The sequence below is a fragment of the Felis catus genome, chromosome X, assembly GCF_018350175.1.
Source record: "Felis catus isolate Fca126 chromosome X, F.catus_Fca126_mat1.0, whole genome shotgun sequence".
NCBI classification, from domain to species: domain Eukaryota; kingdom Metazoa; phylum Chordata; class Mammalia; order Carnivora; family Felidae; genus Felis; species Felis catus.
The window spans coordinates 80,855,264-80,868,573 of NC_058386.1; the positions used below are offsets into that span (position 1 = coordinate 80,855,264).

A 13,310-nucleotide genomic window follows, 5' to 3' on the forward strand; every position below is an offset into this window, starting at 1 on the left:
TTTTTTTTTTTTTTGCAAGGAAGATTTATTAGGATCTCGTGCACAAAAGGTGTTGTTCTAGGTACTATGGGGAATATATAGAAGTTGTTCCTACCTTTGAAATGCTTATAACCTAAACTAACTGTGGAGTAGATTAGGAAAGCAAAAGAAGCAAAAAAGGAGCTACATCATTATATGTTAGACACTGTGCTAGGCAATTTACTTATATCGAATTCTCATAACAAACCTTTGAGGCAGAATTTTCACAGACATTTTATAAATATGGAAATGGAAGGCTTGGGGAAGTTGGGAGACTTATCCAAGTTCACAGAGTTAGTTAGTTAGTTGCAGAGGTGGCATTTAAACCCTGGACCTTCTGGACCTGACTCTAGACTATTAATGAACACTGCCTCATCAAAAGGGTGTGTGTGGGGTGGGGAGCTCATACCTAGCTTACAGTGTTGCTGTAAAGACTGAATGAGTTGGGGCACCTGGGTGTCTCAGTCGGTGAAGCCTCCAACTCTTGATCTCGACTCAGGTCATGATCCCACAGTTCACAGTTCGTGGCACGATCCCATGGTTTGTGGGATTGAGCAATGTGTCGGGCTCTGCACTGACAGAACAGAGCCTGCTTGGAATTCTCTAAATAAATAAATAAAAATAAAATAAAATAAAATAAATAAAAAGACTGAATGAGTTAATACAAGTAAAGGGCAGTGTCTAGCACTTAGTAAACAGTCAACAAACATTGGTTATTGTTACAGGAAATCAGAGGATGGAGAAACGATATCCAGCTGGGAATGGATCAGGAAAGGCTTTCCAGAGGAGGTGACATTGAGGAAAAGGTTGAATATTAATGAAGAGTGATGGAATAGGGAGAGGTGGGAAAGCTCAGGTTTATGGGGCCATGAGTAGATAGGAGATAAGGGGTGGCATGGGAGCTATTGGGAGATAAACCTCCAAAGAGAGGCAGGGGTCAAAATGTGGAGGGCCTCAAATGCCTAATTTAAAACCCTGGAGTTAACCACTGGGCAATGGGAGCCATTAAAAGTTTTTGAGGAAGAGAAAGATAAAGCGTTCTTCAGCAGCAATGGAGCTGGAAACTTTGCAGTTTTATCCTTGAATGTTACCCACTGCAGAAACCAGCAAACTGAGGAGTAATGTTTTCGACTGAAGGAAAGGAAAAGGGGAGAGAAGGAGGGAGGTTGAAAAACGAGAGTGGAGTGAATTAACTAGAGGACTATAGAAATGAAAAGTGCTCCTGGTGGGAAGTGGTGGAAAGGAGGTCTTCCCTGATTCCTCATTCCGGAGACAGCCCAGGGACTAAACTCGAACCATAACCTACCTTTTCCCAATTTTACGACTTCCCCATTTTAAGTTTCCACCTCCGTGGAGGGCTCCATTTAACTTCTAGACTGTGCTTTTGGCCAGTGAGGAGTAAGCGTAGGGCATTAGGACCCAGCGATTGTTGTAGTGAGAGAGGTTGAATCTCAATGTCTCAATTTTTCTCCCGAGCTCCCTCCTCTTCCTTTGTCATTCTAGCTGCCTGCTGCCTCCGCAGCATCCCTCTAGCTTTCCTTCCTTCTAGCTCTCCCTGTGCTAACTGTCTGCGCCTTAGACAGAGTGCGCAAAGCCGAAGGATTGGTTGGGACCTGCCTTGGTAACCCCATGGCGTCCCCCAGAACCGTAACTGTCGTGGCCCTCTCAGTGGCCCTGGGACTCTTCTTTGTTTTCATGGGAACTATCAAGTTGACCCCCAGGCTCAGCAAGGATGCCTACAGTGAGATGGTAAGTGAAACAAATGGGTGATGAGGGACGCACCCCCGAGGGATTGCGAGTACCTCTCCCCTTCTTTTCTTCCCCGTCCGTGGTCCCACCCCCTTCACCCCTACCCCCACCCCGAACCATCCCTTCTCCCCAACAACTTTGCAGCTCTGAAGGAGCATCTGGGCAAGAGCGATGTGGGCTATGCCAGGAGCAACTGTTTTGGAGCTACTGAATACCAGTTGGGGGAGGGGTTGCCCAGCAAGTACACCTCCACCTCCAAATAAACCAGAAGGCTGAGACCTGCGTAGCACCTGTCTTTGGCAGGAACCCTTCCCTCTTCTAGCACACCCAAAGTGTGGGCAACCAGTCTGCAAGTCTGATTCCTTCCCCTGGAGCTAGGAGTTTAGCAAGCTGGAGAGTTTATTCATCTTCGGGAAGAACAAAGGGGAAGGAGGGAAACAGCTGGAGGAGAAAGGGCTACTAAAACTGGTGATTTTTTTAGGGGCAGGAAAGGTATTCCTCATTCTAGGAGGAGAACTGATCCCCTAGCCCCCTGGGTGTGTTGTGTCTGTATGCTTGAAACAAAGCAGTCTTGGCCCAAATAGAGGTCACTGAGCACCTGCTTCCTCCCTTTCACTCAAGGGAGACCTGGATGTTGTGTTGTGTTGTGTTGTGTTGTGTTGTGTTGTGTTGTGTTTGTGGGCTGATCTGCAAAATCTGCAAAGTCTGCCTCTTCGCTCCTGCGAAATAATCCATAATCCCCATCTTGCCCTGTGGATGCTCAGGGCCAGGTCCTCTGCAGGTTTTCCCTTCTGCAGAGTTGGAATAACCAAAGGTGACTGGTCAAAACATTTCCTCTGCAACCTGGGGGCTGGGCTGCTCTCCCTAGTTGGACATGAAGAGGACTTGTTCCTATGCTATAGAGTGCTAGGGGATGGCAGGGGATGTTTCCAGCACTTTCTGTCTCTCGCCTCTCCCCGTCACTTTGCCTCTTCATTTACCTGCCCCAGCTGAAGAGAACCTGTTTCTCACTGCCTTTGCCAGACTGCCAGTAATGGGAGGGAACCCATTACTGAGCTCTCAAGGTCAAGAAGGAAAGGAGTTTAGGGGAGGAACAGGAAGGGAGAGAGAAAAGAGGCAAGAGGGACTCCCCATTAGGACTGAGGCAAGGAGGAATAGCCCCACACGTTGACAGGAATAAATAGCTCTCCTGGAGCCCACTGCGGAGCCTTCGAGGGCTCCTCAATGGGAGCTGCAAATGGATGGAGACTGGCAAATTGTAGATGCTCAGAAAATGTTTGCAGGCAGCTCTGGCTTCTGTGTCAGGGTTTGAGCTGGTGCTTTCCATGTCTCTCTCATCCCACGATCACCCTGAGGTGGGGGAGGGTGGCTGGGACTCAAGGGTCTAGGTCTAGCCCCAGTGGCAAATCCTAATATATTTCTTCTTCTGCCCTCCCCTCCTCCCATCACGCTTGACCAGATGGAATTGAAATCAGGTCAAAATGAGTATCCAAGGCAGCCTGCAATGGGGAGGGGCAGGGAGGTGGGGTAGCAGAAGCCACCAAAGGCAGAGGGACAGGGTGGGAGGGACATGCCACTATATTTTTGTCTTGGTGGTAGTAGTTTGGTGTTAGATTATAAATACGTGAATATGCTCTTGCTTTTCTTTACTTTTAGTATGTACAGATATTTCTATGTTTGTGTGTGCACCTTAGGTATTTTTGAGCTTTCCCTTTCCTCAGGACATAGTACGCTTCTTCAGTATACTCCCTGTCCCCCAGGCCCTCCTCAGCTGTTTTAGAGCCCCCTCCCCCAAGCTGCACCCTAAGTACAATGTTAGGCTCTGCAGGCAATCCAACTAAGATGGAGTCACCCAGGAAGCTTCCTGCCAGCTTGGCAGGAGTTCCTGAGGAGGACCAGCCACCAATGGGTTTATACTAGGTTTCTTCCTAGGGGGTCAAGCTGTTTATTGCAGTCTAATGAAAGTCAGAAGAAACCAATATCAAATTTTCATATCATATAAAGGAACATGTTTAAATAGGTATAAGCTAATACAGCAGGACAGAAACATTGTGTGTGTTGTGTGTGTGTGTGTGTGTATACACAATTCTGTGATTATGTGTTTAGGGGCATCTGGAGGGAATGGAAGAACTGTATCTAGCTGGGAGGTAGACATCACAGTAATGTGAAGCTTGAGGAGGATTTTCAGATTGTCTTTTCCAAGGTCCCCTCCTGCATTGAACATTGGGCCCCAGGCTGGAGATGGGCACAGGGCCCACTGCACCAGTCCTGGGCTGGCCTAGCTTTATTCTTGAATCCATAGGAAACGGGAAAAATTCAATTCTAGTACAAAGAAGGGGCTCAGTTTATATTTGTTGAATGGATGAGCAAATGAATGAATTATTGGAGCATTCTCTTGGCTGGTCACCACCCTTCAGATTTCTCTGGTTGGATCTTGATTATGTAGTACAGGAGCCATTTCTTGCTCTTAGTAGGGCATATGGCCCCTCAGGACCCCAACTCTAGATCAGCTGTGATGATTATTTGGAATTTTCTGTTTTCCATGTAGGAGTGATTCCTCTGCATTGATAGTCATGCATTGCCTGCAGTGGCTTTTCTTACAAGATCTCAAAGTGTGGTAGTTTAAAGATTATTTGTTCTTTAAAACATATCAGTGAGGTAAATTCATTTAATTAGTTATTCTTATTTTACTGATGGATTAAACTGATCCAATATCATAGGGTAAACTGTTGTGGGAGCGGAGATTAGAAACCAAGTCCATGACTCAGTACTCTCAGTAGAGGAGTCATTAATGATCACAACTGCCTTTTTGGATGTCAGAACTTACAACTGATTCTTGAAAATACCTGGCACATTCTTGCTTCTTTTTTGTAACAGTACAATTGCACCAATCCATACTTTTACTTTGAAACCAATTTTTCAAATTTAGAATTTTGGTTTTTTTCTTTTCTGCCACTATTTTTTCCCCTGTTCTAAGACCATTAGTGTTATGCCTACGTGTTGTCCCCTCCATGGAGAATCGTTGCTAAGAACCAAATGGACACATGACTATGAACTTCTTTCCTGTATACTGCAGAAGCCAGGAAAAGTTAATGGATGCAGCATTTGGGCTTGAGTCCTGACATTCTTGGTGTCTCAGTTTCCTCATTTCCTCAACTTTACCTCAGAAAGTTGTTGCAAATATTAATCGAGATTATATATGGAAGCATCTGGTATAGTGTTTACATATAGTGAGTGTTTAAGAAATGCTCCGGGTGAAGTAATGATGATCATGGATTCTACATTATGCAGTGGCTTCCTGACTAATTTGAATGGTCAGTTTAAGGGATTGAAATCAGGCATTTAGAAGAGCAAGATGCTATTTTCATGTGCCCTGGTGAACAGACATTTATGCAATTAGCTAATATTGAAAACTCCACACTTGCTGCTGGGTAATGCACAGTGGATTCCATGCAGAACTTCTAGATGTCTCTCTGAATTGCCCATTTGGTGTGTGTCACCCCATACCTCCTCCAAATTTAGCAAGTATCATTATAGAGTACTCTAAAGCCCACGTGAATTCAATATGACTGATCACTCCCTTGACTAAATACCTTCATTAATTCACTTGAAATTAGGAGACAACGCTTACAAATGTTGCTAAGCAGCTTCCTGTGCAGTGATGGGGAACAAACAAATGGTTGACTTGCTCTAAATTTGGTATTCAGCTCTTTGTAGCAGTGGTTCCATTCTGTAGTCAAAAGGGGCCCCATGTAGAATGGTAAGAAAATGCCAAATTCCTGTCACAATGAAGCCAAGGGATTGTGGCCCTAAGGAAAACAAGGCAAGTCTCTGCTTCTTTACATCCCCTCATAGGGAAGGTTTGTTGATTTGATTGATTTGCTTATCTTATTGTCAAATGCCCTCATGTTTGGGCAGTTTATTTAATGCCCTTAGGTAATTTTTTATGCTTCCAATCACCGCCATTAACTGCTTTCCAGCTGGGTAATAAGACAGTAATTCACTGATGCCTAGACTGCTCTCTGAGGTGGTACAGTACCTTTATTCTGTCAGAGAGGAAACTGACCCTGAGATGTGAAGTGACTTTACTTAGTTCATACAACTAGCCATCCCACGCTAAACTACATTGGAGTTTATGCCAAGGAACTTGTGGCCCCTCAATGGCCAACAGCTGTGCTTGTTTCAGAGCTACCTTTCTTTAACAGTTGAAGTCAGATTCTTCTGCCCTAAAATGCAGTTTGGTTAGCAGGACCAGGTTTCCCAGCTTTCTCTTTAGGTATGTACTATATAACAGTGGGGAAGAGAATTGCTTAAAATGTGTTTATCATTCACATGGATATTTGACAATTAAACACGTGATGGCTTTTTATTGCCCTTAGGAAATAATAATTCACATATGGCACTTTTTCCCTACAGAGATGCAGGAAAATCATACTTGAGTCAGTATATTCTGCAGTGGTTATGGTCTAAGACAGCCTTTACTGTCTAAGATAGCAACCAGGCTGAGAATTTTAGCCAAAATATATTTTTGTCAGTGCCCTCTTTGGCTTTCATATAGTTTTTTTCTCTGTAAATTTTAGTGAAGAATAGCATTCTGAAACGTGTACCTAACATAAATGAACTGCTCAAGGAATTTTCAGAATACTCCTGTGCAACCAGCACCCATATCAACAAACAGACCGTTACCAGCTCCCCAGAAACCCCCCTTGGGGCTCCTTCCAGCTACTACCTCCCCAAGAGTAATTATTTTCCTGAATTCTAAAAATGTAAGTTAGTTTTACCTGTTTTTGAACTTTATATAAATGGAGGTACACAGTAAATTAGCCATTTTTTTTTCTTTTACCTAACTGGCATAAATATACTGAAGTGGACCAAACCACTTGGCCTCTGTTCGCATTTTGTCCTGTTAGCTGACTTGGACCAGTTATTAATTGCACTTGAAGATGAATGTAATTAGACAGTTTTTAAAAAATGTTTATTTATTTATTTTGAGAGTGAGAGAGAGAGAGAGCAGGGGAGGGACAGAGAGGAAGGGAGAGAGAGAATCCCAAGCAGGCTCTGCATTGTCAGTGCAGAGCCTGACGTGGGGCTCGATCTCACAAATTGTGAGATCATGACCCGATCTGAAATCAAGAGTCAGACACTTAACTGACTGAACCATTCTGGTGCTTCGTAATTAGGCAGTTTTGAGCTGTTCAAATTTAATATCATTAACATGAGATCATGGACCCTGGTGTGTTGTGAATAGTAAATGACAAAAAGAAAAAAAAGTATGACTAAAGAAAGGCTCCATATGTTTTTGACTCATGTCTGAATCATATTTTCTCATACAATAAAAATAGACCTGTTTGATTCATTGTTATTACCATTAAAATAATCACTGTGGCTTACAAACACATGGTCTTCTCATTGTGTGGTTCATTATGAAATGTGTGTTTGTGGCCCTTGGTTGATGCCATGATGCTGTGATTTTTTATTAAATCTCCAAACTGCACATTTAATTTATAAAAGGGGAAACCCAGATAATAAAATACTTAATAATTTTCTCCAAGCAACTTAGGGGCAAAACTAAAATTGAAATTTAGCTTAAGAATCTCAGCCCAAGGATATTGCTGTATGCTTCCCATTGAAGGGATTTGAAACACTTGACTAAACACTCCTCTTTTCTTTCTTCCTTGCCCTATAAGGAAACTATGGTTACAGGGTCTAGGTCGTTGCAATGGAAAGGAAACAGATCTAACAAAGTGATCTGTGAGAGCCTTTTGGGAGAGTGACTAGGTCAACTCTTTTTATTCTTACTATTAGAACAATTAAAGTCTTTAGAGATCTAGTTACTATAATAGACTCAAGACATGGGACCCTTCTATTGTTAGAACTGAAGTGGCCCAGACCAAACATTGATGGGGCTAACAATAGTAGGATTCTTTTGATGTCTCCATCCTACTCCACAGGAGAAAGAATAAAGGGCTTCCTATAATTTCAAGACCCCACCCAAGCTGAGTCCCATCTCTAACAAATTAAACATTCCCTGTCTAGAGTCCTGGAGAATAGGTGCTATCTGTACCTACTCAACTTTGAACTAAAGATTTGATGAAATGGCTTATGGTCATGCAGTTTCCTCTGTAGGAAAGAAGGGAAATAAAGAGGCAATAGCCTCATAAAAGAGCCACAGCTGTTGTTTAATAAGTTAGATAAACAACTGAAAAAGTAATAAGGAGTTACAGCAAATGTAAAGAAAAAAAAAGGTCACTATGGGTGCCTGGGTGACTGCGGCTCAGGTCATGATCTCATGGTTCCTGAGTTCCAGCCCCGTGTCGGGCTCTGTGCTGACAGCTCAGAGCCTGGAGCCTGCTTCAGATTCTGTGGCTCCCTCTCTCCCTGCCCCTCCCCCACTTGTGCTCTGTCTCCATCTCTCAGAAATAAATAAATATTAAAAAGAAAAAAGAAAATAAAGGTCGCTGAAGTCTTAGGAACTTTATTTAAAGACCTGGAATTTGACCGAATGCTACAGATTCCACTCTGGTATAGTTAAGAATCTATTATTGAATGATGGGTGGTTAGCCTTAGCCAAAACAGGACCATTTCCAGAAGCCACTCAGCCAGCATCTGAAAGTCGTGGCTCTGAACTTGACTGTAAGAAATTCTTCTTATCTCCTGCATTCATCTTGTCAGAAGCTTACATTTAGGATTAGGAACTGCCTTTTGGGAAGCTTTGTGTTGTTAATTAGAAATGGTCCTTACTTAAAAGTGTTAAGGAAGCCTCTTGGGTTTAGATTTCTTTCCTTAATGTTGCCCTGCTATTGTCACCAGAGTGCAGAGTGGAAAGAGTTGGCAGGTGGCATCTAGTTTAACAGCAAGAGGAAACAGGCATACTTTTCCCCACCACCAGGTGCCCTAACCCTCATCTATGCTCTGCTCCATTTGGGTCTGGCTCACTTCAGCCCAGGGTTTTCCACTGCTTACTGGCGAACCTCTCCCCTAATTTCTGTCAAAATCCCTGATTAACCGAAAATGGGATGAGGGAGGAAGAATGTCTAACTTGCTGTGTTTCTTTATGTGCTCAGGGACAGGGTGAGGTGAAATGTTAAACACAGGATCTGACAGGGCCAGGATTAGGAAGAGGTAAGTGAGGCAGAGCTGTGCAAGTGCTGACTTGGATCTTGCCTTTACTTAAAGTTTTGATATTTTGTTCTTTACAGATATTATCTACCTTAATCAAGAAGTGTTTTTGGTGCCCTCTTAAATTTTGCATTCCAGGCAAATAGCCTTGCTCATTTCACTTTAATCTTAACCCTGGCCAGGAAAATGAGGCTCAGAGAGGTAAAATAATTTGCCTATGGACACCCAAGTAGAAAGCGACAGAGATGGGATTTAAAGGCAAGTCTGTTTGAATCAAAACCCATGGGGTATTTTCCACTGAACCATTGGTCTTTTAACAGTCCTCATAGAGGATTATCTTGTGCCACTCATGATAATTAATCCATGAAATAAGGTGTATTCACTTATCCAGAAGTGAGAGAAATGACTTAACATTTGTTCCAAACCTAGATTGTGTGAACATATTCTAAGTGGCCAGATGCTTCTAAGAGGTCAAGTTGGCTTTCTTCCTGATTCTTATAATCCTTGCCTTGCATATGGAACTTTTGATTATTCTCTTCTTGAAAACCTTGGCCCCCATGACCTTGTCTTTTGGCTTTCCCCATACTTTTCTGACTACACTCTCTTCTGTCTACTTTGTGGATTCTCTTCCTTTTTCCATTTCTTAAACATCTGTCACACAATTTTCCCTACTGAATACATTCTACCTGGGATACTGATGACTATCCATTCTGTATCTTTATCCCAGATCTCTCATACTGAGCTGCCTACCAGACATCCCCACTTAGATGTCTTAGAGATACTTCAACTAAAAAAACCCCCAAATTGAGTCCCTTATTCCTTCCTACCCCTTGCCCCACCCCCAACTTGTTCTTCCAGATGCATCCCCAAACTTGGAGAATGGTAACACTCTTCTATGCAGGTACCCAATCCAGAGAACAGAGAATCTTTCTTGACGTATCCCTCTCCCTCAGTGTCCACATCCAATATGACACCAAATTCTGTTGATTTTGCATTGAAAGTATCCTTGACCGTCCCTTCCCTCTCTCCTTACTGTCATTACCCTACTCTTATTTGGTTTCCTTGCTTCCAGGCATACCTCTCCCAATCCATCCTCCACATTACTTCCAAAGGGACCTTTCTCAAAAGCAAATTATGTTACTCCTCCTGGCTTATAGGATAAAGTCCACCTCTCCAACACAACATATATAGTTCTCCATGATCTCACGGTGACACATATATAGACATATATAAAAGGATATATATAGTTTTCATGATCCATTATTCATATCTATCTCCCCTGTCTCATGTCTTACTCTGACCTCTCCCTCCTCCAACCTATGCTGAACTGGGGCAGTGTTTGAAACACACACGTCAGTTTTGTGCTTCAGGGCCTTTGCTCGTCCATTTTCCTGTGCCCCAATGAGCTTCCCTTGTTGATATTGCAAACACCTGCTCTTCCTTTAATATTCCACTCTAGCTTTTCTCAGTTTCCATCTAGAGAGACTTCACCACTCTGGCTTGCCTCTACTCTATCCACTATATGATTTTATTCAGCACCCATTACACTTTATTGCACTTCTGTATTTACATTACTTTTCATCATATAAACTCAAGCTTCAGGAAGGCAGGGCCTTTGAATGATTGACATCTGTATCCAAAGTACCTAGTACAGTGCTTAGCACAAGGAGGCACTAATAAATATTGAATGAATTAATGGATACTTACTAAAAACAAAGCAGTGGGCCCACCTAGTAAGACATTTGATGAAATCTCATTGATTTACTAAAAAATGAGGATCAGGCCAATCTGAATACAGTGAAAAATATGATTATCTATTACTCTAAGGTCAATATAATCTTACTGCTTTGTAATGTATCCAGTGACTCCCTTCTCTGTTCTATGATGTCTCACTTTGGGCTATAATTAGACCTTGTACAGGCTTCTATCATGTGCTGTTAACCACACTGCTCTTTACTGGTGTTTTATGTATCTATTTCCTGCCACTAGACCAAGAGCTTCTTGACCCTGTCTTATTTACCTCCTTATCTCCATTGCATAATCCATGGTAGGTGTTTAATAAATATTTGTTGAATTAAAATTAATGAACTTGCACCAGGCTAATCAAAGTAGTGTCTTGTAAAGGCCTAAGGATTTATCTCAATGGCCATGAGAATGATTTTTATCTTACTATATTTTAAAGATATATAAGGGTCTAGTATTTGCATACATTTGTATTTTTCTATTCACATAGCACTCACTTTTTAATTTTTACAGATTACACAGATATAAACTCTAGCTCAGTTTTTGTCTGACTTATCAGATTCCAAATTAGGGAAGTCTAAATTAGTGAAGCTTTACCATAATGTGCCTTGCCTTGTTTCATTTTGGTTGGTATTCATATTCAACTGGGTTTGGATGAGGCAAGCGCTAGAAAATGTAGATATGGCTAATCCATACCAGATTTTATGGGCCCAATAAAATTTCTTTTATTTATTTTTTAAATGTTTATTTATTTATTTATTTATTTATTTATTTAGAGAGCACAATCAGGAGGGGCAGAGGGAAAGGGAGAGAATCCCAAGCAGGCTCCATGCTGTCAGCACAGAGCCCGATGAGGGGCTTGTTCTCAAGAACCAAGAGATCGTGAACTGAGCTGGAATCAAGAGTTGGATGCTTAATTGGCTGAGCCACCTGGGCACCCCTAAGTTTTTTTTAAATGCTTTTAGTGTTGTTTATGATTTATAATCAGAAAATAATTTCTAACAATAAAGCCAAATTCTCTTTTGTGCTGTTACTAAGGTTCAGATCACAGCGTCCTCAGAAGATTGCTTGCTTTTTTCTCATCTTAATTACAAGATTTTACTTAGGGGCCACAGTAAAAAAAAATTGGGACCTAGTGGGGACATAGAAAGGGAATGGTGGGGAAGTAGGACTTTGCTTGTGTTTTCTTCATTCTAATGTTAAAATCATGGTTAATGTGGCATTCCTTATGGTATTTCACTCTAGAAACGTGCTTACAAGAGCTATGTCCGAGCCCTCCCTCTGCTGAAGAAAATGGGGATCAATTCCATTCTCCTCCGCAAAAGCATTGGTGCTCTTGAGGTGGCCTGTGGCATTGTCATGACCCTTGTGCCTGGGCGTCCCAAAGATGTGGCCAACTTCTTCCTACTCTTGCTCGTGTTGGCTGTGCTCTTCTTCCATCAGCTAGTTGGTGATCCTCTCAAACGCTACGCCCATGCTCTGGTGTTTGGAATCCTGCTCACCTGCCGCCTGTTGATTGCTCGCAAGCCAGAAGACCGGTCTTCTGAGAAGAAGCCCTCACCACCACCAGGGCAAGCAGGGAATTCCGGGAATGCAGAGGAGCAGTCCTCCTTATATGAGAAGGCCCCTCAGGGCAAAATGAAGTTATCATAGGAAAGCAAAAGTTCAAAAAGTGGACCTTCCAGGCAGTTGCCTCCATCACACCCAGGAAGATGTCAGTGTGTGTTTTTCATTTGATTTATTTATCTTGAGGGAAAGGAAAAAATATAATCTGCAAGTTAATGGCCCTATTGGCTTGTGTACACCTATACCCTAAAATGACCTCCCCACATAGACATAGTGCACCATCTTTAATCACTCCGGGGAAATTCTCACATCTTGCTGCATGCACATGTATATGGCTAACTATTGAAGTGTATTTGTGAGATGGACTCCAGCAAGCATGTGACTGTAAGACTATATGTGGGAAAATGTATTCACTGTGTGTGTGTGTGTGTGTGTGTGTGTGTGTGTGTGTGCGCGCGCGCGCGTGCATGCAGGTGCGAGGAGAAGGCTCTGATCTTAAACTAATCCTGCACAGGTATCCTTCCCTTTATAGACTGATTCTAGTAAGGGCAGAATAAAATAAACCTCCTATAAAGAGAATCCTACTTACTTCTGGTATAAATCAAGTGATATGTTTCTGTGGCATGAGGGAATTTCTCTCAATAGATTAAGCTGAGAACCAATTTATCACTTTAGGAAAAAGTTCCTTCAATGAGACACTGAGTTATACTGACTAGCCTCCACTGTAACAGTTGTTGAAATTTTAAATACTCTATATTCAGTTTAATTAAAAGAAGGGATATATGCAGTCCATACATAATCTAATTCTTTTTTTTTTTAATTTTTTTTCAACGTTTTTTATTTATTTTTGGGACAGAGAGAGACAGAGCATGAACGGGGGAGGGGCAGAGAGAGAGAGGGAGACACAGAATCGGAAACAGGCTCCAGGCTCCGAGCCATCAGCCCAGAGCCTGACGCGGGGCTCGAACTCACGGACCGCGAGATCGTGACCTGGCTGAAGTCGGACGCTTAACCGACTGCGCCACCCAGGCGCCCCATAGTCTAATTCTTCAAGTTATAAAATTGGAAGTTTCACCTTTCCTTTGCCCCAATCCAACCTACTAAGCTCCTTTACT

The 13,310-nt window shown here is 42.4% G+C and overlaps 1 protein-coding gene across 1 annotated transcript; it reads left to right on the plus strand.

Annotated features, from left to right (window-relative positions):
- Positions 1–986: 986 nt before the first annotated feature.
- On the plus strand, positions 987–12,987 carry TMEM35A (transmembrane protein 35A). The gene is made up of 2 exons (XM_004000705.6): positions 987–1,767; positions 11,875–12,987. The coding sequence occupies exons 1-2, from the start codon at positions 1,648–1,650 to the stop codon at positions 12,280–12,282; spliced, it is 528 nt and encodes a 175-aa protein (XP_004000754.1). The 5' UTR covers positions 987–1,647; the 3' UTR covers positions 12,283–12,987.
- The last annotated feature ends 323 nt before the right edge of the window (positions 12,988–13,310 follow it).

Excerpts from the sequence above, each read along its gene's own strand:
- TMEM35A (XM_004000705.6), top strand. The coding sequence starts at position 1,648 with ATGGCGTCCCCCAGAACCGTAACTGTCGTGGCCCTCTCAGTGGCCCTG. Across the intron at positions 1,768-11,874 it reads AGGATGCCTACAGTGAGATG|AAACGTGCTTACAAGAGCTA; the intron begins GTAAGTGAAACA and ends ATTTCACTCTAG.